The 27,178-nt window shown below is 38.7% G+C and overlaps 1 protein-coding gene across 1 annotated transcript in view; it reads left to right on the top strand.

Annotated features, from left to right (window-relative positions):
* Positions 1-27,178, top strand: part of adamts3 (ADAM metallopeptidase with thrombospondin type 1 motif, 3) — a 232,580-nt gene that overhangs the window by 8,919 nt on the left and 196,483 nt on the right. The window contains exon 3 of the mRNA XM_022664827.2: positions 1,439-1,839. Within this exon, the coding sequence (XP_022520548.2) occupies positions 1,439-1,839 (401 nt within the window). The remainder of the gene's footprint in view (positions 1-1,438; positions 1,840-27,178) is intronic.

Below are 27,178 nucleotides of genomic sequence, written 5' to 3'. Positions count from 1 at the left end.
TTTTTCCTTCTCTTTCAGATGCTTACCTGTACGCAAGCCATCATTCATGCATCCATGAGGCAGGCCACGTGTTAGAGGAAACCTGCTTTTAAAGAGAACTTGTAAAAGGGCCTTAAACAGTTTCAACACACTGGAGTAAAGGAATGAATATCTCAACTTATTATCATAATTCAACTGCAGTTCAATTGATTAAATGACATTAACAACTATAGAATTAGAAAACATAGACCTAATAGAAAAGTTCTATATGCACCATGGAGGAAGTGTGGGATTGTAATGCTATTCAGAATGAAGATAGAGTAAATGTTACGAGGAACACTACATTAATAAATATTTAGAGTGATTTGGGCTACAGAATTATGTGTACTAGCAATGTCCTGTTGAAATATTACACCAGAGTATCCAAACGCACTCTGGTTCATTTGCACCCATGGCGTGGTAGGTTTGGGCAGATATAAAAACAGTAATCACATATACTGCTTTTATTTGAGCTAAACTACTGCATGCTGTTCAGGTGCAGTTTAACTTCATTAATTACCCAGATAATTGTTGTACCATAATATCCAACAAATCTGTAAGACCAAACAGGTCTTATAAGACATATAAAATATAAGGATTTGTGTCTGAGATTTAAAGTGCAGTTAAATCAGATAGTATAGAAAAATGCACTGAATTAAAATACATTAAGTATACAGTTAGTTATATTTGAGCTAAACTCCTGTTCAAGTGTAGTTTAACCTGATAATAGGCTAAAAATAGGCAGAAAATAGGCTGAAATCCAATATAGAAGGAAAAGGCTGAGACATGGCTGAGAGAGATTAAGAGACCACTTTAGTTTCTAAACCAGTTTCTCTGATTTTGCTATTTTTTGGTATATGTTTGAGTAAAATCAACATTGTTGTTTTATTATCCAAACTAAATAAAAATATTGTAAAAAGAGATAACAAAAATATGCAGAGCTTTCAGACCTCAAATAATGCCAAGAAAACAACAAAGTTCATATTCATAAAGTTTTACAAGTTCAAAAATCAATATTTGGTGGAATAATCCCTGGGTTTTAATCACAGTTTTCATGCAACTTTGCCTGTTCTCCTCCACCAGTCCTACACACTGCTTTTGGATAACTTTATGCCTTTACTCCTGGTGCAAAACATTAAGCAGTTCAACTTGGTTTGATGGTTTGTGATCATCCATCTTCCTCTTGATTATATTTCAGAGGTTTTCAATTTGGTAAAATTAAAGAAACTCATCATTTTTAAGTGGTCTTTTATATTTTTCAGAGCTGTATACAATAAATACATAATTACAACAGCATAATACAAATGATGGTTATGCATTGACAAATAATATAGTAGCTGAAATAGAATGCACTACACCATAAATTAATGAAGTTAGGTGCAAAGTAACTAATGTCTCTCTCTTTCTCTCTCCTTTTCAGATTTTTTGAAGAGCCGTTTGAAGGAGTATGGCCTTGTCACGCCCATCAGCACCGACTCTGAGGGACACTTCCTGTCGCACCTTCTCTCGGCCAATCACAAGCAGCGTGTGAAGCGCGATGTGGCGCTTAGCTCAGATCCCACAGGAGAGAGGCTGTTCTTCAATATCACAGCTTTCGGCAAGGAGTTCCACCTGCGCCTGCGCCCCAACAACAGGCTGGTGGCTCCGGGGGCCATGGTGGAGTGGCACGACGAGGTGGAAGCTCCTGATAACAGCACAGAGAACGCTACACACGCCGAGAGGATCCTGAGGAGAGAGCTGCTGAAGACGGACTGCACTTTCATAGGCGACATCACTGACTTGCCGGGAGCCTCCGTCGCCATCAACAACTGTGACGGCCTGGTGAGTCCTGTTTTCTGTAGTTTTACTTCAGTGTTTTGAGGCCACAGACCTCGAGGTCATGCTGAGTTCTAGCTCCAGCCTCTTGCATAAAAACATAAATCTGAAGTGAGTGAGGAAATACTGACATGACAAAATTATCTTGCGTTTCATCACTTACAGCACTGGGCAGATATTTAAACTCAACTGGGTTAAATGTGTTTTCGAAAATGAAATTTAGTTGTTAATATCCTAAAGAGGAAAGAGGAAATCAATCAAATGAAAAAAAAAAAACTACCTGATTCAGTCACTGAGACATAAACAAGATGGTTTAAAGTAATTTGATATGAATTTGCTCACTGTGGAGAACTACCAACTCTTGATTTCTTTAGTAGCGACAAAAAGCACCATTGGTTGCAATGCTAACAATGTAAGAATGGGTAATTAGTTAAAAACACTTAATCTTGCTCATAAAAATTATTATTTAACATTATTATTTTTTGTCATCTGTCTTTTTGCATGGACAATCCAACCAGACACCAATTAAAGGAGACATATTATACATATTATACCTTTTCTTTTACACAAGTTAGAATAGGTCTATGGGCTATACAACAAAACATGTTCATGAAGGTCTTTGCACAAAATCACTCGGACATAAAAATATCTCACCAGCTCTATTCTTGATAGTTTCATTCCCTTTCACAATGAGCCATTTAAGGGCTCTGTCACTTTTATGTAAATAACTAGTTTCTGGCCATGCTACATGTTTACGCTGAGCGTTTACCACACATTAGTTTTAGCTTGTGCTAAATTGCAAATAATGAACAGGCCAGTTCATGCTTAACTGCAATAGAAGCACAAAACTCTAAATTATTTGAAAGTACTTACTTTAAGTCTCCCTCATTTGCTGACGTACCACAGATAATAGTTACAGATTTCTCCATCAGACGAAGCAGAGTGCTAGTAAAACCAGCAGACCGAAAGGCTGATTCCTTAACTGATCTAGTGGGTTGGGCTTTGGTGGGGATTGACAGGTAAGGGGTGATAACACAAGAACCCCTCACAACTTGCACTTGTAACTTTCAACTTCCCAACTGTGTGTTCATACTCTGGTGTTTCAAGCAGTGGTTCCACAGTGAGTGGAGCCACTTGACTAAAATCACCAGAAAAGAAAGTGATTTTTAGGTGTGTATTGTGTTGCTCACCCATTAATAGGTTAAAATTTCCATTCACATTCTTACAAAACCTTCCTAAACTACAGTAACAAACAGTGCAATGCATTTGTTACTGTTCTTTGTAAAAGCTTCAGTGAGAGAGCTTTTAGAGGCCTGTTCTTTTTATTATATCACCACTGCGGTGAACAGTTTAGACTCTACATCAATCAGTCCTTCATTAAAGTAAATCAGGTGAGCTGCTGCTAGAACATCATTTGTTTTGGCCTGCAAGGCATGGCTGCTTAAGATTTAACTGAATAAATAAACCTTGTGTTCCAGGGGTTAATGATAAGCATTGGGGTTACTCGGGCTAAATAAAAATGAGAAATGACTTGCTGAAAAGCTCCTATAACCATATAACCATAAACATAGTTATTGTTTTTTTTCAGTTATAGGGCCCTCTCTTACACCCTGCACAAGGCACTTTGCAATGCTGTATTAGCAGTGTATTTTCACACATAGCACCTGCATAGTTTAAATAGCTACATGCTTATGAATATATCTACTCTAAATGAGGTGCGTTTTGGTAAATTTCTGCCCTATTGCTTTAGGGGTGCAGGAAAAAATCGATTTCTAACAGTGAACAATTCAGAATCGATTCTCATTTTCAAAAAATCATTTTTTTTTGCGGGTGCAAATACTGTCGCGCGGAGCTTTTTAACTGTACCGCGGAGCTTTTTAACTGTCGTGCGGGGCTTTTTAACTGTACCGCAGAGCTCAGCTACTGTCTTGTGGAACTCTTTAGCTGTCCTGCGGAGCTCTTTAACTGTTAAAGAGCTCGTCAGGACAGTAGCTGAGCTCCGCAGGACAGTATATGAACTCCGCGAGACAGTTAAAAAGCTCCGCGTGACAGTAGCTGAGCTCCGTGATTCAGTTAAAATGCTCCGCGAGAAAATGCTCCGGCTACAGTAGCTGAGCTCCGTGGGACAGTAGCTGAGCTCCGCGAGACAGTAGGTGAGTGTCGCTAGACAGCAGCAACAGAACAGAGAACGTTTTTGCACTACACGCCTGTCAGTGAATCTATCTTGGCAAAGGAAAAAACATAGGTTCATGAATGAGTGAATACACCCTAGACGTTCATTGCTATCTTGGCAACAAAGGTGTGCCGTGCATGTCCAATACGCATACACCCCACTTGTTTTACATAATCAAAAACATAATACAAAATCAAATAACAATGGTTGGTCCCATAAATGACCTGCTCACACACCTTCCCAGTGTGAACGTGCAGGCTTGTTCACTCTGCTGAGAAGCGTTGGACATGGTTAGTTAGCTGCACTGTTAAAATAGCAATGCGCCGTTGAAAAAGTCAGAGCACACCTGGTTCTTAAATGGAGAGGCAGTTGACACTCAGAATGGTTTATTTCAGGGTACACCCAAAACACACCATTTTTTTTGTGCAGGGTAAAAGATCACTTTTGAAGTGGTTTCTTTGAGTAAGCGCTGTGCACTGCTGTGTAATACACTGTATAAAATGTACCTTGTAAAACAAAATAAAACTTGGCACCACAGGGATTAAGCCCAGCCTTGGACTGCATAGTATTTTAGAGAGAGAGTTGGAGATCTTCATTGAAAGGAAAATATAGTCTATGACTAGACATAGTCCCTGTTCGAGAAACTGACCCTTAAATATATTTTTTGCTGATTTAACTTAAAATGTACTTTTGTTATGGCTTTTTGCTCATCAGCTTGATAAAAACAGTAAGTAACGCTTTACAATTAGGGTATATTAATTAGTGGTGGGTGATATGGCCCTAAAATACTATCATGATATTTTTCATGATAACGATACTCTTAGCGACGTGACACTGAATTATTATTGCATACGATATGATAGCACACACCTAACTGAGATATTAAAAAAATACAAGACTTTTATCAGATTTGTAACAGAAGTCAATGATCCAGAATGTCATGATACTAATAGTGCACTCCATATATCTCCATATACACAGGACTAAATTCAGATATAATCTGTCTCTAGTAGATATATAATGGGAAATGAGAACAGTGTAAACTAGTCTTAGTTCATTATTATTTACAACATTCCTTAACATTACATGTATTAATTGTAGTAAATAGTTACTAAAAAATAGTAAATAATTAGTTTAGATATTAATTAACTACATTATTATATTATTTAAGTGTTAAGTGCTGATTTTTCAAACCTACATTGTGAAGTGCTACCAAAGAGCAGTGGCGTGCAGTTAATATAGTGGGTACCCCTTTTGCAATACCCCCCCAACACCCCCCTCCCCCCCCCCAACCGCCGACCTACACATAGATTTATATTATAACTACATATTCTCTGTCTCGACTAAGTTCTATGAGCTTAATCCACATTAACAGCCCAAAAACACAGCTACAAATGACAAAATTAATGCTTAATTTTCCTACAAGTACAGCCGGCCAACAAATATCACTCATTTGTATGCCTACAATGCGCCAGGGCAGCCAAAACATTAAGTACACACAAAAACTCACCAGTCAGACAGCCTATTATTATGAATTAATTTCACATTGAAGGACAGCCTTTAAAAAGGCTTTTTAATATGTTATGACACAATATCTGTCTTATTTACCGTTGCAATTCCATTATAGTTACCTAAATATTGAACTAATCCAGCATGAGCACCGTTTTACACTAAGCAACAGTGCTGAGAAGGGGTTAGACAGCCAAGGCCCCGCCCCCTGAGTGAAAATCATGAATCTGATTGGTTAGATTGTCCTGTGACATTGCTTATATACTCATTACTACACCCTTCAAAAAATCAGGAGAAGGGTCATGCAGACATGTGGCAGAAGCCACTTTAAAAAGCTTTGATTGGTTAAATCAGCTGTCAGCCAGATAAGAGTCCTGTAGCAACTGAAAAACGAAGAGTAATGCTTTGAATGAGTTGCTGTTTTTTATTTTAGTTAATTTATAAAATATATGCTTATAGTTTACAATAGCTATAATATATATATATATATATATATATATATATATATATATATATATATATATATATATATATATATATATATATATATATTTCCTGATTAAATATTATGTAATGATTTACATGCACCTATTGTCAGCCCTTCTCTGAAGGGTTAGAAGTGCCTCACTGCACACCACTGCCAAAGAGTCATTTTAACTTATAAGGTGGAATTTTTTTACAGTCTAAGCCACGTTTTTATAATGGTAGCAGGCTGTAAAATTTATTTCGATAAATGTGGTTTCTCGGTTCAGTGATAAAACTATGTTTGCCCTTCCACTCTTATGACTCAGATATGATGGATTTCCTTTATAATTCGGTTCTGTGTTGGCGGATTTGTCATCCCTTGTATGTTGCAAACTTACAAGAAACTTACAAGAAACCTCCTGCCCTGCCTGTCAGACTCTCTCTCCCACAAAATATGCAGACTGCAGACTTAACTTCCTCTTTACGCAACATATACCCAGCTCGTAAAGTTTTTTTTTCCCTGTGGGGTAGAAGGGTGTTCAGCTCATTCAGGCATGCTCCCAGCTTTAACAGCCTAAACATTACCACTTTACGGTGTGCTTAGCTATATAAGAAACAGACCTGGCAGTATAAAAGCAGGGCAAGAACATCTACACCTCGTTTTCTCTCTGATCATTGGCTTGAATTCTGATTAGAACTTCAGTGCCTGGACTTTTGAGAGTTTGAAGTTTCTCCAATGAAAAAGAAAGAAGTTCTAAACTTTTCTTCTCTGAACTTCTGCATCCCTTCACATATTGCAGCCAGTGGCTATAGCCTGCATAAATTTATTCTGCAAATCTCTAGCAGAGGCTGGTGGCATTTATACGTACATTATACACACGTGAGCGTGAAAGACATATTGAACACTATATAATGTTCTGGTACATTAATGCTAACAATTGCATCCAGGCTGATCTATAATATATGATCATCATCAAAAAATATGGTTTCAGCCAGAAGGAATCAACTGACAGGAATAAAACTTGGTGGGTAGTTTTGCCAGACTGTAATGGAGAGACTATCTTCAGTGAAGAGTCCTCTTTTTGTCTGTGTAGGCACTGTGGTCATACATTGATTTATGACACTTGATTATAAAGGATGCTATTTGATGTGCTATCGACACTGTTCACACCCTAACCACATAATATACAGGAAATTTATGTAGTTTGAGATTCATACATCAGAAAAAAAGAAAAAAATGTTTGAATAAATGTTTGTCTATTTCGGAAGAAGTAACCAAGACTCTTTTACACAAGATTTAGTATAAAATAATAAAAGTGTATCAAAGTAAAAAAGTAGCAAAAATAAAGTAATGTAACTACCAAAAAAAAAACATAAAAATGCAGCATATTTAGTGCATGCATATAAACTAAAAAGTAAAATGCACTAAATGTAAAAAAATATGAAATAGACTTTTTTGTTTTTGTTTTTTTGCAATATTATTGCGTATCATATGATATGGCACACACCAACTTGAAAATCGCATTGCAATCTGATACTTCCCTCTGGTTTCAAATATTATTCCTTTATGATGATACGAATGCTCTGAAGCCGCTAAATCACCTTCAGTCCTTGTAAGGGTGGTCGATATGGCACAAATTTTACACTTTAAAATATCAAAAAGAAAAAATAACACATTTACTAAATAAGTGTATAAAGTTCTTGTACTTAAAATGCTGAGAATAAGCTCCTCGCTACCTGAATAAAGAAGTAGACTGGGTTCATGTTAGTTTACTAAGTAAAAAAGAAGATTGTAAGCAGTGCTCTCTTCCAGGCCTTTGACTCCGTTACAACAAACCATGCACGCCCAGGGCAAGTGTCCAAATTGATAGCAGAGTTGAGTGAACCCCGGGTGGCTCCAGGATGCTGACAAATGAGCTGTAGCCCTCAATCCTCAGGGGCTCCGCTGACACTGGGGCGAAAGCTCTCTTTTCCTCAGCTAAAAAGCAGCCCGGGGTATGTTGCTGAAGTTTGAGGGGGAGTTAGCGAGAGGATAAACTGTGGATTGTCAGAGACTCTGAGAACTCACACAGTCAGGATGCATTAGATTAGAAAAGAAATTATGATTTAGGGGGTTCACTCTGCACTTTTTGGAAGGCAAAAGGAAAAATGTGAGGGAGGCCAGGCTGTGTCGCTTTGTTTTTAGGAGTTTAGGCCACTGTTCTGAGCTAAAGCTAGTTAGTTAGCTAAGCAGATATCGTTTTGGTAAATACTGAAAGAATGGTTAACCAAGATAAGCTAAAGTAAACTGAGCTTTATTGATTTGATTTACATCTGTGAAGCTCTGTAGCTAATAACTACCTTCAGTTCATGTAATGGGTGGTCAATATGGTACAAATTTTACACCACAAAATAACCCACTCTAGGATGTTTGGGCCAAAATTGGCAAAATGCATTAAGATGCATTTTTTCATTCATTTTAAACAGTCGTAATTGTGGTCTCTAGTATGAATGTCATGTGAGCCATTTTTTATTGTGCTCTGGTGTTTCTATTTAGCCCTGCTTTAGACCTCTGAATTATCACCTCTAATTGGCTAACAGTACTGCAGAAGAAAACACCTACCTGCCGTCCCCCCACAGTCAATTTAACAGCTCTAAAACTCAAAGGATAAAATGTTTTCAGAGATACAGCCTTAGTTGTAAAGATATAGCACTGAGTGCTAGGTAAAGTGGCCCCCCCACAGCTGGAAGAAATGTCATGAACGCCGCAAAGCGTTTCTTTTTAGCTAAAATAACGCTACTAAACTCTTACCTTAGACTTGGTGATGCGGTGCTTGACCAGTTTCACAATGTCGAAGCTCCAGAGTCCACTCTATATCATAAAATCTGAATCAAACGGTGCCTGCTTTGACCGGTTTTGTCGAGTTGCACTACCTTGTTAAACCGTGCTTCCCTAGTGTATATTTAAGGGTATCGGTAAAACACGGAATCAACCGGAGATCCGATTTAAACCTATAGTTACTTACACAAGATTAGCTAATGTTAACTTGCTGGTGTAAACAGAGCTGTAAGCTCCTCCTTAGTTAAGGATAGAATGTTGGCTCCGATGCAGCCTGCAGTTTCATGTGCAGCATGCATATCGTCATTGTCCAATGAAAAACACTTATCTCCAAAACAGCAACTTTACAGGAGAGAGAAAAAATTCTTGTAAACTTTCAGTGGAAGTCAATGTAAAAAGAGTTTATTTCAGGTCATTTTGAAGAGTTTCTATTGGTCCATTCATCAAGAAATTTTGGCCCAGTGTAGGGGACTGTTTGTCTGTTCAAAATATGTAGTAAACTTAAAATCACCAAAAATGGAGATAAGTGTTTTTCATAGAACAGCGATGAAATACAACCTATAGTATTTCACAAAGAACAAGAAAAAATGGATTTTAGTGAAAGGAGACCTTTAACGTTTATAAGAATAAGACCAATAAGAATGATTACTAAAAATATAAATACTACTTCTTGTACATATGATGGTGTGTTTATACTAAATGTTTATAAAAAAACACTACAAATATTCTAGTTTAAAGTATCACAATGCATAGTAATATATTGGAGTGTAATCCCTGTATCGTGATGTGTATTGTATTGCCATGGTTTTTGCAGATACACAGTCCTATTCTTTCACCAGACATCTAGGACATAATTCAGTGAAGTGATGTTCAGTATGAATAGCTTTAAATATGAAAAAGAAAGTCTTCAGTCTTCATGACACAGTTTTACTAATTATAGCCACTTTAGCCTTCACCTATAAGATTACATTATTACAGAAAGATTGAAAAAGGAAGCTGGAAAGGCTGTTTGATTGGAATAGCTGATCTTGGATCTGGCTATCCTCACCATAATTGAATTTTTAGATATATTTTGCAGTAGAGTGGTTGGCGGGAAAGGCTGTGGTTTGGGGTAAGTGGAGGTTGGGGTGGTTGTCACTAGTGTAGAATTCTCCTGACCCCAACTTGACTCTTGTAATTCCTGAACACAATGAACTGCATGTCTAATTAAATTAAGAAAAACAACACACTATCTCTCTCCCTCTCTCTCTCTTTTTCTGTCTGTCTCTCTCTCTCTCTCTCTATGCTTGTGATCCAGTAGAGTGTGCTGCCTGTCCAAGAAATACACCGTGATTGACGAAATGAGGGATCATGTGTAGCAGTGTTTCAATAGGACTAGTGGCCTAGAAAAAACAGCTCAGTGCTCGTGTCTGACAGCACAGTTTGCTTTGTCAGGAAGGCAGACAGATGATTGGTGGACCCTGTGGTGTTTGATGCTATTCCTGGATGCTGCTTATTTATTTTTATTTTTTGCAGTATCTTTAAAAAAAGCCCTTATGCCCTTACATGTTGTGTAAAATGTGATGTATTGACTCTTTTCTTTTTTTACTTTGTCACATAAGTGCATACCTGAACAGCAATAATGCAAAAACCTTTTAGTGATGAAAGGAAGCGTCAATGCCAGGCTTTTTGTGCTCCAGACTTCTAAACAGACCTTACAGAGCGTACAAGATATAAGCAGCTTTTTGCGTCAGTGTTATTGTGCGCTTTATTCAGTCAGTCCAGACTGAGGAGACCTTTTATAGAAGCTATTCAGAGACAAGATACCAAAGATCTTCAAAAATGAAAAGAAGAAAAGAAATCAGAAAAAATAACTGCAAGTATAACATCTAAGAACACTTTCATATCTTGCTATGGGCCTAACTTACTACTGGCTACTCAGTATACTTTACTACATGACTAGGGTACATACAATATAAGCAAATTAGCTGTTTTTAGACAACAATTTAGCCACTAGGTGCGGGAAACAGGTTCTTATGTCCATATATCTGCTCTGTCCTGTGGAATATTAGTGTGGGCTCTCCTGCACTGTTCTGTCCACTGTGGGTGGTAAAGCCTTTATGACATACTCCTGGTACACACGTAACACTGTAGATGAACTAATGTTAAATTCCTGGACAAAGTCCCATCTATTTATCACCCACTATCCTCAAATGGCCTCACTCCATCTTCTAATTCACCAATTCACATCGCCTTGTTATGAGCATGCTGGCCGCCAATGTTCAGCCTCACTCACAAGATACCCTCACTACTTATACTGGTGTTTCAATCCCCAAGAAATCCCTCTGAAAATAATGAGATAATGGGGACCTCCTACCGACAGTAGATGCAGATCCCTCCATCAGTCAAAGTCTGGCATTTCTTTGACTAATCTAGTGGGTGGGGCTCTGGTGTGGAGTTAATGGGTAAGGGGTGGTGCCAGGGTGGTTCTATGCACATTTCCTTATTGTGACATCACAATAACGTAGCCATCCCAACAGCTTTAAGGAGCATATATTTCCTGACATCACACTTTTTCTGCTGATTTACAGAAAACGGATGGATGTTTTTTTCATGCTTGGAGTGTTTATAGGGGCAGTCGAGACTCAAGTGGAAATATAAAATAATATGTCCTCTTTAGTGAGAAACTACCTTTATAAAATAAGACTCTTGACTTTACTGAATATATGAAACATAGCTGTATAATTATAAGCTCAAGTTTAACAGAAATAAATATACTAGCTCATGGATAGCTTGCTACTTTAACCCCAGTCCTGATAGATTTAGTAGCTTGTTGCCACTTTTTAATATTTTTTGATCATGGGACCAAATAATTAGGCCGACTGTTGGCTAACAAACACCATTAACCTACCTTATCACAATGATGGTGCTCCGTCCAGTACTTTGGGGATGAGTTTTGAAGTTGGTGGTACGACTGGACGGCAATCATCCAACTTTTTGATCTGACAAAGTTCTGGGGACAGAAACTTAATGGAATTGGGTTAAGGGCTGCTTAGTCACTCGGTTCACACTGAACTTGGTCACCAAAAGTTCCAGAACACAACAAAATATATGTTTTTCCACTAAGATTCAGAATTCATTTTACATTTGAATGTCTTATAATTATTTAAAGGAGATTTTGATCGATACAGAAAGCTAGAAACAGAAGCCGTACCCACAAGAAGCACTGACTAAGCAGAAATAATCGCTTACTAATCGACTAATCTGAAAAATAATCGTCAGATTAGTCAACCACCAATATAATCATAGTCTCAGCTCTAGTCTCAGCATACCATTCTCTGAAATTGTACCTTAACCTAAAAAACCTACCAGTGTCCATATGTGAGTGTTTCACACCCATGTTCAGATCAGACAGTGAGCTCCGAGGGTCTGCCTTTGATGTAAAGTGGCACTCTGTGTTCGAGCTAGGTGTGTGTTTCGCTGTTCTTAATTACAGCTACTGCAGGCCTGGAAGTCTTTACATGTAGCCTTGGAGCTCGGGCCTATGAAGTGGATACTTCCTCTGAGTGCAAGGAGGCCATGGGGGGATGTATAGATGATCGGAGCCCCTGTGGAGGAGGAGCCGAAGGAGGAGGAGGCTTGCTCATGTGAGACAACTTTGTTTGAAGGCCGTGAACATTCCTTTGAGAAAGCGGGGAAAAGGAAGTCTTCAGAATGATGTAACGCTTATGATCCTGATACGCAAGTCTGCAAAATCCCAGAATGCCAGCCAAAGCACTGACGATGCAGTGAATACAGGAAAAATAAGGACATGAAATATGATGCAACTACTTCTGATAGGCTCAGTGAGACTTACAAGTTAAGGCCATCCCCAGCAACAACAAGAGCTCAAATAAAGGTGTGTAAAATTGGTCAGATGTGTCCAATTTCACATTCCTGCCCTTATTTCACCCAGTAATTTGTAAAGAAGAGATTTCAAGACAGCTACAGGCCTTGTTCAATAACAAAAAGGCTTTGACTACCATAACTACCACATCACTTGCACTATGAATGCGTGTGTCATCCAGCATCATTACTACAGTGTTAGTACACTGACTACCAGCCTTGTTGGACACTGCATTTCACATACAACCAAATACGCAATTTTCCTATTTTTACCATTCCATACATTCAGATTCTTAAACTATATTATTATTAATCATACATAATGAATAAATACTATTTTCTTCAAGACTTTATGTGGTGATATTTGATAATCCTTTGATTTTTTGAGTCCAAATGCTGGTCTATATACACCCAAATAAGCATTTTTTTCTCCAAATTCCTGCAGTATTATAATTTAAAATTTAAAAGAGGCAGAAATGATCACAATAAAAGCATTTTTTAAAGGTTAGGAAATGTTTTTAAGCAAGACTTGTTCGGTTTCATTGCTTCTAAGGAACACATTCTAGCTATTAATGGAAAAAATATGGTTTAGGGTTTAGTGGCTCTTTAATAAGACCCCAGTAAGTTGTAAAACTTGAGTTGAAAACTTGTATCTGTTTTCAGTTTTTCAGTTTTTTTGTGAGAAGCGTGAGCAGCTTCTCCCCCAGCTCTGCTGTGCACGCAGCTACTGTAAAACGTGGTTTAGGCAGCACTGGGTACTGCTCTGTTTTATGTGTACGATATGAGCCCTTTCAAAAAGGTTGGGATTGAAATTGCTTCACTTTCTCAAATTCTCTAGTCAGTTATGAATATATTTATAAAGTTGAGCAGTAGACAGTTTCAGAAATTCAGTATAAAAAGTTCATTAAGTTTTTAAGAAATGTTACTAAATATTACATTTCTTTTTTGAAAATGTGTCCAAGAAGGAGTAAACATGCTTAATGATTTGTAGTGTAGCATGCTGCACACTGTGATCAATAATGGTGTCAGTGTATCCACTGATATCTACTCAGCTGTGTTCTCCAAAGTTCTCCATTAGGACACATCAGTAGCTGTAACAGAGTCAGAGAGAGTAAAACTGCTGTCATGTTCTCTCAGTTGTTTTGTGCTGCAGACCCCGTAGCGATGCTTCCACTCTCCGGGTTAATCTGGCTCTTGCTGTAGCCCGCGGCTCGGGCTCTTTCATGCGCTGCGCTGTGCTCCGGGGCCAGGGTGCTGAGGGATGCTGCTCTGTCTGAGCTGATGATCTGAGGCGCTTTGCTGGACTTCCTGGCAGGGCTTCACACAGGCAGCTGGCCCGGCTCCAGGGCCCACGGCCCCACACCACACCTTTTGTCCGCAGCTTAGCGCTGCTAATGACCGGCGGAGGTGCGGCGCTCCTCGGCGCGGACGGCCGGACCCCCGGAGCCATTTTACATGTCCGCGGCTGTCCGTGTCCCTCTGATCCACGTGCTGATGCAGAGCAGGCTTTGAACTCTGCCTTTTCCCGTGCCCAGTTCATGCCTAGCATTCCTCTAGAGGCACACAAAGAGTGTAGTGTTAGAATCCATGCCGTTTGTGGGATCTTCGGGAAAACTTTTGGCAGTGTCTGCAAATCCATTTTTCATAAAAGACAGCTTGCGTTTTTCTGATTATCGTTCAGCGCTTAGCGAACTGCCGTATATTTACATTTGAGCTCAGGTGGAACCTAAAACGGGGAACTCTGGAAGTCACCTTTAACTTCCAGATCACCTTTCACCTTTGACCCATTATGTCAGACTGGTTCCTTGTGCAAAGTTGTAACACAGATGTGGAACTACGCTCCATGTCAGACAAGGAAGCAGGAAGGGATGCATGTCACATCTACAACCCCAGTTTCTAAAAAGTTAGAACTCAGAAAAAGTTAGAACTCATTCTGTGAAAACAGAATGAAATGTTATAATTTCAAATTATATAGACTCATATTTTATAGACAGCAGAATATATAACATTTTATTTTTCCATTTCACGTCCACATCCCTGCAGACACATAACAGTATTAGATGTTATCTTGTGTAAAATCATCTGTCATCTGATGTCATGACCAACATTAAACTTGAAATAAACGTCTTGACGTTGGTGGCCAGCTGGGATTGAAGTCATTTACCGGTAGATCTTGATGGCAGCAACCGTTGGGTTCTTAAAAAACAGTTCTCAAAAAAGTTCGGAACGAGCCATGTCCGCCTTTCTTCATCATCCCCTCTTCTTTTAACAGCGGCCTATAAATGTGAGGGGACCAATCGCTGGAGTTCTGCATGAGAATTATTGTCCCATTCTTGTCTGATGAAGAATTCAAACTGTCTTGGCTCTTCTCTGTCAGATTTTTGGTTCCATCATGCGCTGAATGTTTTCAGTTAGTGGTTTGGTGACAGATCTGGACTGCAGACCGGCCAGTTCAGGCCAGTTCAGCAACAGTAACGAGTAGGTCATTTAGTTTATGCTTCTTGAGAACTTGTCAGAGCCATAAAGGCTGGGCTACTTCTCATGTTAATAAGAGAAGATTATAGGTAGAGCAAGACCAATTTATATTTAATGCAATAATAATAATAATGCACACAAAAAAACTCTTGGTCTTCCTTTCTTTCCCTGGGGCAGTCCTGATGAGAGCCAGTTTCATCATAAGGTTTTTTAATGGTCTTTGCACTTCATTTTGACAGACCTTAATTTCTTAAAGTATTTGTTTTTTAGTTGACCAAGTTGAGTAGTTCTGGTTTGTTTAACACTTTATTATTTACAAAATAATTTCACATTTTTTCTTCATAGTTTGGATGATTTAGTATTAATCTACAGTGCAATACATTTTTTAAATAATAAAAAAACACTAAATTTAAGAAGTGACCAAACTTTTAGACTGGTACTGTATATATTCCTTTCAGCATTAAAAGTTCATTTACACAGCGTCCCACCTTTTTTGCAGTATGGGGTTGTACTTTTAAAATGGTCTATACGTTCCCTTTTACTAACAGTACATTATACTTGTTTTCAAAGTTTTGTGATAGATTTCTAAAGCAAATAAGAGTTTGGCATTTCTTACATAATTTATGTTTCACATCAGATATTACACAAAACTTGGCTGTTTGATTGCTTTTGGGAAAAGTAATAGAAAAGAAATAAACTTTTTATCATGCTGAGCAAGCAAATAAATACATACTTTAGATTCAATAACTTCGTATTGTTATTTTGATTGAGCAAATAAATGTTCTTGACATCTAAAACAAGTTGTTCCTGATTAAAAGTCAGAGCTGAATATACAGTGTCAGAACACAAAGTATGTAAATGGACTCCTGATGGCAGAGTAATGTCCAATTACGCAACTTAAATGAGTTTAAATCTACATTACATTTCCTTTCCAGGGGAAATGTGCACATCTGTACATCTGAACTGTTTTAAATAGAAAAATGAAGAAAAAAAAAAAGCCTGGGGTTAAGACAGGGTGGATGGAGTCAGTGCAGGTTTAATAACTTGAATGTAATGCAGTGTTCGCTAAATAAAGCAGATGTGCCCTTAAGGGTTCCTCCCTGAACAAGCAATAGACTCTAAAAGGTACAGTTTAGTAGTGAACAGGTGAAGTGAAAGCATTGTTCATGTTCATCTACAGTTCTGTAATGACATCTGTTAAAGGGTGGTATGTACACTATTATACTTTATTAGCAATGATAAACAACTGTTATGGCTGATTGCTGTATTCCTACAAAACATCAACACAGATTGCATAATCACTGTTATCTATGAGAGAAAGGAGACTGCGCAAGTGAGTGATAGGGAGCAAGAGACAGTGTGAGAAAGGGAGAGACAACGCAGGGCAGTACAAGACAGCATGAATGAAAATGAGCAAGCGAGAATGTTTGTCCGTGCTTATTGCATTTGGCATGTTTTTTGTGCGTTTCATGTAAAGTATCGAAAATAGGCAACGCTATAGTAGTACCAAGACATTTCAATTGGTACCATTTTGGTATTAAGTTTATACCCATACCCAGTCCTAGTCTTACCCAATCCAAAGAGAAAAAAGGTCTGGACTGTTGCTCAGTGCAAAATCCAAAATTTCTGTTTTCAGATGTGCTGTTTGTCTGGAAATCAAGGGAGCAGAGTATGAAGGGATAGTTGAGAGACACACAGTCTAAGCTGCTTGAGGTCTAGTGTGAAGTTTCCACCAATCAGTGATGGTTTGGAGAGACATGTCATCTGCTGGTGTTGATCCACTGTGTTATATCAAGTCCAACGTCAGTGCAGCGTCTCCCAGGAGATTTTTTAGAGCACTTCATGCTTAATGGAGATAGAAATTGTATTTTTTAACAGTACATCACATTTGCCCATGCTACTGAAAGTACCAATACCTGGTTTAATAATGAATAATGATAAAATATTTCACCTTTTGAATTGAATTACCGTATTTTTCGGACTATAAGGCGCAACGTATTATAAGGCGCACGATGAGTGAACGGTCTATTTTTAGTGTTAGTCCATACACAAGGCGCACTGGATTATAAGGCGCACTAAATGAAACTTTATTTATATCAGTAACAATAACTCTGAGCAATAAATCCTTCACAATATCTGTGAAAAATAACAACATCTCTGAGCAAGAAATCAACAAGCACAGCAAGTACGTATTACTCCGCGACGCTCCGACAGACCATAATATTATGTTGAAGCACAGCAAGTACGTATTACTCCGCGAGGCTTCTGACTATAATAGCGTGTTGTGCCGAATTCGGTGAATAAAACGGTTTTAAAACAGAGATAAAGATTGGATAAGTTTCATTTCTGGATGAAGTGATTTCCAGCGCTGTTTGGATATAACTGTGGATTACAGGAGACTGGATTGATGGATTCTCTTTAGTCTGGACGCGTTTTGAAGGTAGGACCTGTGGCTGAGCGCGGGTGTGTGTTCGGGGGGTGGCGGCAGTGACCGGAGGTTACCCCAGGACAAAAGGAGAGCCTTTTATTACTGGAAACATGCGCTCTGACGCAGCTCTAATTCATGAAACATACATCCTACAGTAAAAGCACAGTTCTGGAATCCGGAGAGCCAGACGGTTCGAATGGTGTATGACATGACCGCATTCGATGAAATATGGACGAACGATAAACGCAAATATGAGAGTTATGAATTATTAAAATCATAACCAAGGCATATTTCGCCCTAAATGTTTATTTTCTGAAAGGATATTCCACTAAATAGGCTAAATAGCTCAAAAGCAAAGATTCTAAGCTTTAAAATGGTATATTGGATGTCTATATTGAACCTGTAACTGTTCATAACTATTCAGAAACACAGCCAGTTATGAAATATTAAATATTTCTGGCCCGCCGGTGGGCCAGCGCGTGTTAAGAGGTTAACTTTACTTAGAAGTGGGCGCTAAAAAGAAACAGTTTGTGCTATTACCCCAGAACGGGTGGAAAGGAAAGTTTACCGGCACCTTGTTCTGGCCACGGAGCTACAGTGGAAACTAGCTACCCTGAACCACAGCCGAGAGGCAGTACGGCAGTCAAAGGTAACCGCGCGCTAGCCCAAGAGGGGGATCTTTTTCTGGCGTGGGTGAGGAATTCTGCACAACAGAGCGCCGTGTACCACATAAAAATCGAGGTCAGTAAACACAAGCAAAATCCATACACAAGGCGCACTGCATTATAAGGCGCAATGACGATTTTTGGGAAAAAATAAGTATTTTAAGTGCGCCTTATAGCCCGAAAAATACGGTACTGAATAAATTAACTATGTTATCAATTATGTTCGATGATATTCAATATATTGATTGTTAACAACGTGCTGTATCCAAGCATATTAATGTAAAATTAAGTGAAAGGGAAAAGTCTGGTGGAAAAAGGTGCAAAAGCAACAGTCAACAGACAACTGCAGTTTAAAAGAAGTTTGAAAGGAACATGTCCACCATAGAAATGTATTTATAATATTTTTTTTAGATGCATCTATGTGAAGAAGGTCTGAACCAGCATGCTTTTCTTTGATAAACCTTTTTTTTACATTCTGTTTCAACACTATGAAGCACTCTATGCATCTAAATCACTGAAATATTCATAAAAAAATAAAATGACTTCGCCTTTTAATCTCCAGCTTGCTCTCCTCTGTATGTTTGTACGCATGCAGGGACTTTATATCAGCAGATAGATAAGAAACACCTTTGCCTTCTGAAGATTTTGAAGAGATTCTAGCAATATATGCAGGCAGGGATTTTACAATAAGCCTTTTTGTGCGACTTTTTGTGCTCTAAAAACAGCTCGCTTTGCTCACTTGTATAAGCAAAAGACGCTTCGTTTTTCAAACATGCAGGTGCTTCTTAAGACATGGAGCTGCTGTGAATTCACATTAGCGAAGAAAAACTGAGTGCTTATCGAAGGAGCTTAGCAAAGTTAGCAAGCTGCAGGTGCTTTATGTACTTATCACCTTAAGAGGTTGGAGAGGTAACAGTTAACAGTTAATATTAACCGCTGGGCTTCTTCCAGAAGATCTCGATTTAGGTCAATTATTCTTCTCTGCTGCAAGTGCCAGGACCGTCTCCCACCATCCACTCCTTACCTGATTCAGTTGTGGATGCTGAAAGGAGTCATTGAGCTGAGCCAATATTTGGTGAAAAATATGCACTCTCCCCAGATGGCTGGTTTTAGAGTTCACAGAACTCTCTGCGTTTACAGGAAAAAAATACTCAACAGAGTTCACGAGGTTTGCGCATTGGTAAGGGTTGCAGGCCAAGGCCAGATACAAGCTGGGAAATCACACTGTTGCATGTTTTTCTTCTTTCAGAAAAGGGCTGTCATTATACTGGAAAACAGTAGTAAACCTAGTATTGCAATTTTTTATTATACATTTTTTCTTCTGTGACATTGCACATTCTGAGATTTTTATTTGTGTTTGTAATATTTCTCCACAATGTATGAGGCAAATTATCCCAAACTCTGACACATATGAGCCAATCACCTCCTCTTTTTGAACGGCTGCTGATGCATCATTGCCGAGGAGCATCACAGCGTGCTTGGAGGACAGCGCAGCAACTCGGTTCTGATACATCAGCTCACAGACGCCTTGTGCTATTTGACATCACCCTTTTAGAGTGATGTGGGGAAAAAGCGCCATCTTATTAAACAAACTTAGCATTACAATTAATTAATTATAACTCTCTAGGCCCGATTATTAATAGCATTAGCTGTGAAAAAATAAATTATCATTGAGGACCACTTATTCTTTTCCACCATATATGGATTTGGAGAAGTAGGTTCTGATCCAAAATCTTCTCGGAGGCATTGTAAACAATGCCACATCATTGTGAAAATCATGTCATGACATTACTAACCATTTAATTAAGCAGAGGTTTTGAAATATTTGATAGAATTCTTCTTGAATACATTTAAGATCCAATAACAAATAAGGTTCTCTTAGATTTGGAACGAAGTGGAGCCAGTTCTTTTCCGCCCATGAAGTGCAACCAAGGCACAAAAGTTGTATTCACTAATAGTTATTGATGTGCTGTGTTGATTCAGCCGAGGAACTTGCCTTTTGCAGAGCTCTGACCCCTCGAGCTGTTTTGGTATACGGTTTTGAGGTCCAGCGAGGGGAGTTGCCCGCGGATATGCAGAGGCAAGCTGCTTCTTACAGTTTGCTTAAGCAGAAAACCAAAGTGCAGAAGGTCTGTCTGTGCCCACCGAGCACTTTTTATTGATATATTTATATGCTTATATTGTTATAATCACAAACTGGACAAGCTTTTGGCTCTCGTTGTTGCTCTGGGAGGCAGGTCAGTCAGGCAGCAAAAGTGCTTCATGCAGTTTTATTATTCAGTTGACCAGAGAAAAAGTTCACTAGCATTTATAGCACTGGCTGAATGGGTACTGGATTTAAAGCAGCAGTCCCTAAGATTTTTCTTTTCTTTTGCATTGTAAGCAGCGATATTCCTGAGGCAAGGAACAAAATATTCGAATTCAAATTAATTAATATTAATCAGTCTTGGTATGACTATCCCTGCAACATCTAATATACCGTTTTTTTCTTTGCACTATAAGACACACTTAAAATCCTTTTTTAAAAAAAAATCGACAGTGTGCTTTTTAACCCTGTGCACCTTATGTATGAATTCTACCAGTCAGGTTGTAAGAAGCAGTAAAGCCACTCTGATGAAGTACAGCATTATACAGGAGTTTTAGTTAAGTTTTTTCAGTGCAGAGGCTGTAGTAGCATTAGCATTACCCACTAACTGCAGTGCTAGCTCTTTCGCTGTTTAGAGGTGAGTATATTGGACTGTTGTCTGCATGTTTACCGTGTTAAAACAAGCTACGTGGGACGAACAGCTTGCTAATAGCGCCCTAGCTTACCAGAACACTCAGGGTTCCTCAGTGCTAACCACGACTAGCGCTGCTGCTATACGCAGTTATTACTGCTGTTAACCATGGCTAAAGCTACTGCTAACCACGACTAGCACTGCTGCTGTATGCAGCTAATACTGCTGCTAACCACAGCTAGCACTGCTGCTGTACGCAGTTAGCACTGCTGCTAACCATGGCTAGTGCTGCTGCTAACCACGACTAGCACTGCTGCAGTACGCAGCTAGCACTGCTGCTGTGTGCAGTTAGCACTGCTGCTAACCATGGCTAGAGCGTCTGCTAATCACGACTAGCACTGCTGCAGTACGGAGCTAGCACTGCTGCTCACCACAGCTAGCACTGCTGCTGTACGCAGCTAGCACTGCTAGCGCTGCTGCTAACTGCAAAATACGGTAATCATTCTAAAAACAGAGCCGAAGCCGAAGCGCAATATAGGCTTAGTAGCAACTTCATTAATGCAATTTTACCTGGTAGACTGTATTTTTTAAACCAGCCATTTTGCAATACTGTTCTCAGTATGTAACATTATTTGTATACATATTCTGTTTAATGAAAAGTTTTTGTAACATCTTTCTGTGTAAATATATTATGTTAAATAACATGGAAAGCTGTGACTTAAAGTCAGGTGTGGCCTCTATACATACAAATTCTTTTCTCTTAAAAAAAAATTGTGGGTGCAGCTTACATTCAGGTGCGCGCAATAGCCTGGAAATTACAATACAATAAATTACACTACTGCTTTCAACAACAAAAAAAAAACTCACAGACTGTTTCTTTAAAAGTCGTTTTTTGTTTCTTACAAGCTGAAAAGAAGTGAATGAGACAGGTTTTATCCTTGTGTTTCCTTTTCTTCTGGAAATTAGAGCGAGTCTCCACACTGTGACTGTTTTCTTTTTGCAATTTTGATTGGATTGTTTTGATTAAATATGTTTTCTGAGTAAAGATTTGCTCTGGTTATTGCTCCGTCTTGGAGGTGGGACCCGTTCCCTGTTTCCAAACAAATCAAGGCAGGAGGCACGTTTGAATTCCACGAATAAATCTGGTAGTAGTGCAAGAGAGGAGCGAGGACATCTTTAAATATGTTAATTGTTCATAAGAGGACCTGTGAAATATTTCATATTCTGTCTTGTTTATTATGACTTTTTTTAGAATACTCTCTCTTGGACTCTCTCTCTCTTGCGCTCTCTCTCTTGGATAGAGGAATTAGCTGGCATCGTTTTTGCCTAAAGTTCCTTTTAAAGGGGGGATGAAAATGGCAGGTAATGATGACGAAGGTTTGCACACATTTCTAAACCAAATACACCTTTAAAAAGTGGAGGGTGAAAGGTGGCAGTGTCTCAGGCTGAATCCACGCTTTTCTTTTTTTTTTCGATGGTGGCAGTCTTTTTTTTATATACAGCACGTTCATACCGGCTTCTTAAGAAGTTCAGACTGGAGGGCTGTCTTAGAAAACTGGACCCCTTCAGCTGAATCCCATATGTTTGTCTTGGCCTGGCGCGGGTGTCTGCTTGGCTAGCCCTGATGCTGGGGATATTAAACTGATGGAACACAGAACGCTTGATCCCTTTTTGAGGAAAGTTGCCGTTTAGGGTGGCTATTTAGGTAATGGCAAGTCTCCGACTGGGCACCTGCTTTTGTCTGCCGCATAAAGCGAGCACGTCATCACTGTGCAGAGCATGTGAGCTGTGAGCTGGCGATGTGGGCGACCACCCTGTGCTTTAAAAACTCCCTGATGAAGGTTTATGACCTATGACGAAAATGACTTTGCTACAAATCGCTAAAAAGATGTGCTAAAAATTTGATGTGGATTCCTGCTCTGCAGTAACACCTCCATGCTTACAGTGGGCCGTATTCTAGACATTTCTGTAGCATGTGTTCTCCTTGGCAGGTATATGGTATGCTAGGCATGTGTGCTGTCCAGACAGCTCTGCGCTCATCACTGTCTTAAAGTTTATGCAGGCTTTGAACGATTACGTATTGCACATTGTGCATTTTTGCGGGTGCTTTTATGCTACTGATGTTCTGGTGATGTGGATGAAACATGGACTACAGTATTTCTGCTGTGCACAGTGGAGCTCAATTTCAATAAACATTTTGCCATTTAGGACATCAGACACTTAAAAACATACAAACTTTACATTCTTACATTAATTTAGACTTTTATTTTATTGCAGATAGTATGAAACCAAGATATTTCCAAGATGTTTGGTTGATCAACTAACATTTTTTGGTCAGTAGAATGGTTTCTGTACATTACAGCTCTGGGTCAGAATGTTCATTCTGTCAAGTTTTCTGGATGTTCTTACAACAGTTTTAATTAATGTTTTACATGTTCTGGTAACACTGCTGCAATATCAGCAGTGTGTCAATGTGTCAATGGTTTAATTTTTTGTTTTGTATAATTTTAGTGTTCATCTAGCTGGAAAGATTATGTAAGAAATGTTTAATATCAATGTAAAGCAAGCCATTAATATGTCACACATTTTCAGAATGTTCCTGGAACATTATTTCTGTAACATTGCAGGCTAACCTTCCTGGAAAACGTTGCTACACTATCTTGAAATGTTCTCTGTTAGCTGGGTAATTGTAAGCTGGTGCATTGTTTAATACACATTGATTCCTGCATTTCAGGCAAATATGTTGAGACAGTAAAGTATTTACCATATTGTAATGTTGCCATTTCTTTTTACAACACTGGTTTGGCATTGTCTTGGTAGAAATGGAAACAGAGATGGAAAAGATGCCATTTTAAAGGCAGTATTAGTTGCTGTATGAACTCAGTTAGAGCTGTACAATATGGAAACAAAAAAAACATTTCTGGCCACTTCATATCCCTTTAATGATGTACTTCAGTTTCTGAATCAGTTTCTCTGATTTTGCTATTTATAGGTATATTTTTGAGTAAATGTAACATTGTTGTTTTATTCTATAAACTACAGACAACGTTTCTCCTACATTCCAAATAAAAATAATGTCATTTAGAGCATTTATTTGTAGAAAATGAGATGAGAATGAGCTTTCAGACCTTAAATAATGCAAAGAAAGCAAGTTCATATTCATAAAGTTTTAACACATCAGAAATCAATATTTGGTGGAATAACTCTGTTTTTTAATCACAGTTTTCTTGCATCTTTGCATGTTCTCCTCCACCAGTCCTACACACTGCTTTTGAATAACGTTATGCCACTCCTGGTGCAAAAATTCAAGCAGTTCATCTTGGTTTGATGGCTTGTGATCATCCATCTTCCTCTTGATTATATTCCAGAGGTTTCCAATTTGGTAAAATCAAAGAAACTCATCATTTTAAGTGCTCTCTTATTTTTTTCCAAAGCTGTATATCATGAAATGTTTCTGATCAAATTTTTGATGTTTCCACTGTGTGATGTTCCCAGAAGCCTTTAAGCCCAGTGAGGTTGACGCCACTTCTAAACATGGTAAACATTAAGTTTCGGTTTTGCACAGTACATTTCACAAAGTGATATTTGTGAAAGGTGAATTTAACTCTGGATTGTAGTGCTTGACACAAGCTTAAGAATTAGGCAGCAAGGTGACTCTTTTAAACTCTTGAGACCTTGTGTCCTCATAAGTGGACATTATGTGTCTGCTTCTCTGCACCATCATACTTATTTTTTTAAAATGTTGACCCTTTGGTCTCATATGACAACATTACACTAAACTAAATGAAAACAAGATGGCAGGAATCCCAGTCAGAAGTTTCTATAGCCAGTCCAGACAAAAACATGGACCAGAAAATTTTGTTTTTACCCAATTTTATGTTCGAAACTAGTTTATTTACTTACTGTAGAAGATTAAAAATTGTTTTTGGACTAATTGAGTCTTTCTGATCTCAAATGGATCTTAAAGTCCGGGTCTCAGGAGGTTAAACTCCAGTCCTGGGTGCAGGACGGTGGTAAAATGGGACCGCTGACCCATAGTGTGTGGGGTTGGAAGGTAAAACCCTTCTTACACAGTAATAATCAGAGCATAACTGTGCTGTTGTAGCCTAGCTCTATTAAACGCAGCTCCTCCAAGAGCACATGACACATTTTTCCGCAGCATGTGCATACAAAAACATGCCTTCTACCCAAGCCTGCTGCATTGGGCTCCAGCATGAGCGTAATCTTGATCTTTGCATATTAGCTTTCTATTTTTGAGCAAGGAGATAGGTAATTATGACAGGTCAGATCATTCCTTACACCTCGCCGAACTCTACCAGACTACCTGGTGAGGCCTTAAGAAAGATCCAGACAGATTAATTATACTGTGTGCTGAATCCACACCATCTAAACGGTGGCTGTGGACACCCTCGGCTCCACGTAGTGACATGAAAGCCCTTAAATTACTGTCTTAGATCCACTGCGGCTGGAGATATGCATCAATAAATAGAATGTTGCTGTCCAAGACAGGTGATTGCTGAGGAACACTGGTGAACAATAGATAAGCAAAAAAAAAAGCAAGCATTGCTCATCAATCACCTTGACTACGGTATTTCTGCACAAATAATAATACGTATCATCGCTGTCTAATGAAAACAAGTATCTTTTCTCTGTAAAGAAGTTTTATCTCTCTTCTGTAAAGTTGGAGATAGATACTTTTCATTGGACAGCGACGATATAGCAGATAGAACAGATGTATAAACTTCCCTATAAATTTGTTTTTTTCTAATACTGTATTTTTCGCATTTAAAATCCTTTAATTTTTCCAAAAATCGTCAGTACGCCTTTTAATCCGATGCACCTTATGTATGAATTCCACCAGTCAGGTTTTAAGGAGCAGTAAAGCCACTCCACTGAAGTGCAGCATTATAAAGGAGTTTTAGTTTAGTTCTGCTGCGCCAGAGCTGGAGTAGCATTAGCATTATCTGCTAACCACTATTTCCCTGTTCAAAGTTGAGTATAATCGGCCTGTAGACTGCTGCTAACCCCAGCCAGCACTGCTGGTGCAGCATTAGCATTACCCGCTAACCACGCTAAGTTCTAGCTCTTTAGCCGTTTAGAGGGAGTATTATCGGCCTATAGCCTGACTAGCACTGCTAGAGTAGCATTAGCATTAGCCGCTAACCACACTAGCTCTTTTGCCATTCAGAAGGGAGTATATCAGACTGTAGTCTGTGTTTTTACCTTGTTAAACAATCTTTGTGGTACCAACCACTAGCTACTATCGCCTTGGCTTACTGGAAAACTCAGAGTTCCGTAGTGTAGCTCTATCGAAGGCATTGGCTGCTAACTGCTAGCGGTTAGCCGCTAATGCTAATGGACCAACCTTATTCGGGAAAATTCTAAGAAAGTCGGCAATCGAAGCTTACTTTAGTAACCCAGACATACAGTTTTCAGAAGAGAAATCTGTATTGATTAACATCCAGTGCTCGTTTGACTTTAAAAGAAAGTCTTATTTTATCACAGTTTTGTCTACTTAGCTTAGCTTTAGTTAACTTAGCTACCTTATAATCCAGTGTGCCTTATGTATAAAAATAGACCAGAAAACATACCTTCATTGACAGTGTGTCTTAAAATCCAGTGCGCTTTATAGTGTAAAAAAATACACAAATTGCAAATAAACCACAGAATAGCATTACTTGTGGATTTTTGTTCTATGGAACAGTTTCTAATAAACACAAGATTCCCCTACACAATTCCAAACATCAGCTAGCTGAAAATTAGGCCCTCCTGCGCTTTAAAAGCTTTAGAATGAGCTGGAGTCCTGTTTGTTTTGATATAAAACATCATTAATGAAGACAGTTTTTTGGGCTTCATTAATGCTGCTGTGGCCGAATGCAATCAAATCAATTAGAGCAGCATTCCAAAATCTAGTGTAAGACCCTTTCCAAAGAGTTGTGACAACAGCAGAAAAAATACATCAAAAGAAGGAGCAGATGCCCACACACTTTTATGTACATATAATATTATATACACATAAAAGTTAACTCATTAGTTTAGTGTTTTATCTGCTGCATCTCAGTTGGGTCAACAGAGTTCAGCCTCGAAAACCTAATTAATGAGCTGCAGCTGAAACTGATTAAGTATTCTAGGTTAAAACTCCCCTTATAGCAAGATGTGACCAGAATGGGCTTGGCTTTTGACACTGGCATGTCAAAAGGCATGTACTAATTATCTTAAATAATCATAGGT

The sequence above is a fragment of the Astyanax mexicanus genome, chromosome 22 (assembly GCF_023375975.1).
Source record: "Astyanax mexicanus isolate ESR-SI-001 chromosome 22, AstMex3_surface, whole genome shotgun sequence".
NCBI classification, from domain to species: Eukaryota; Metazoa; Chordata; class Actinopteri; order Characiformes; family Acestrorhamphidae; genus Astyanax; species Astyanax mexicanus.
The sequence above is the reverse complement of the archived record's forward strand: the minus strand, read 5'-3'. Positions and strand labels throughout refer to the sequence as shown.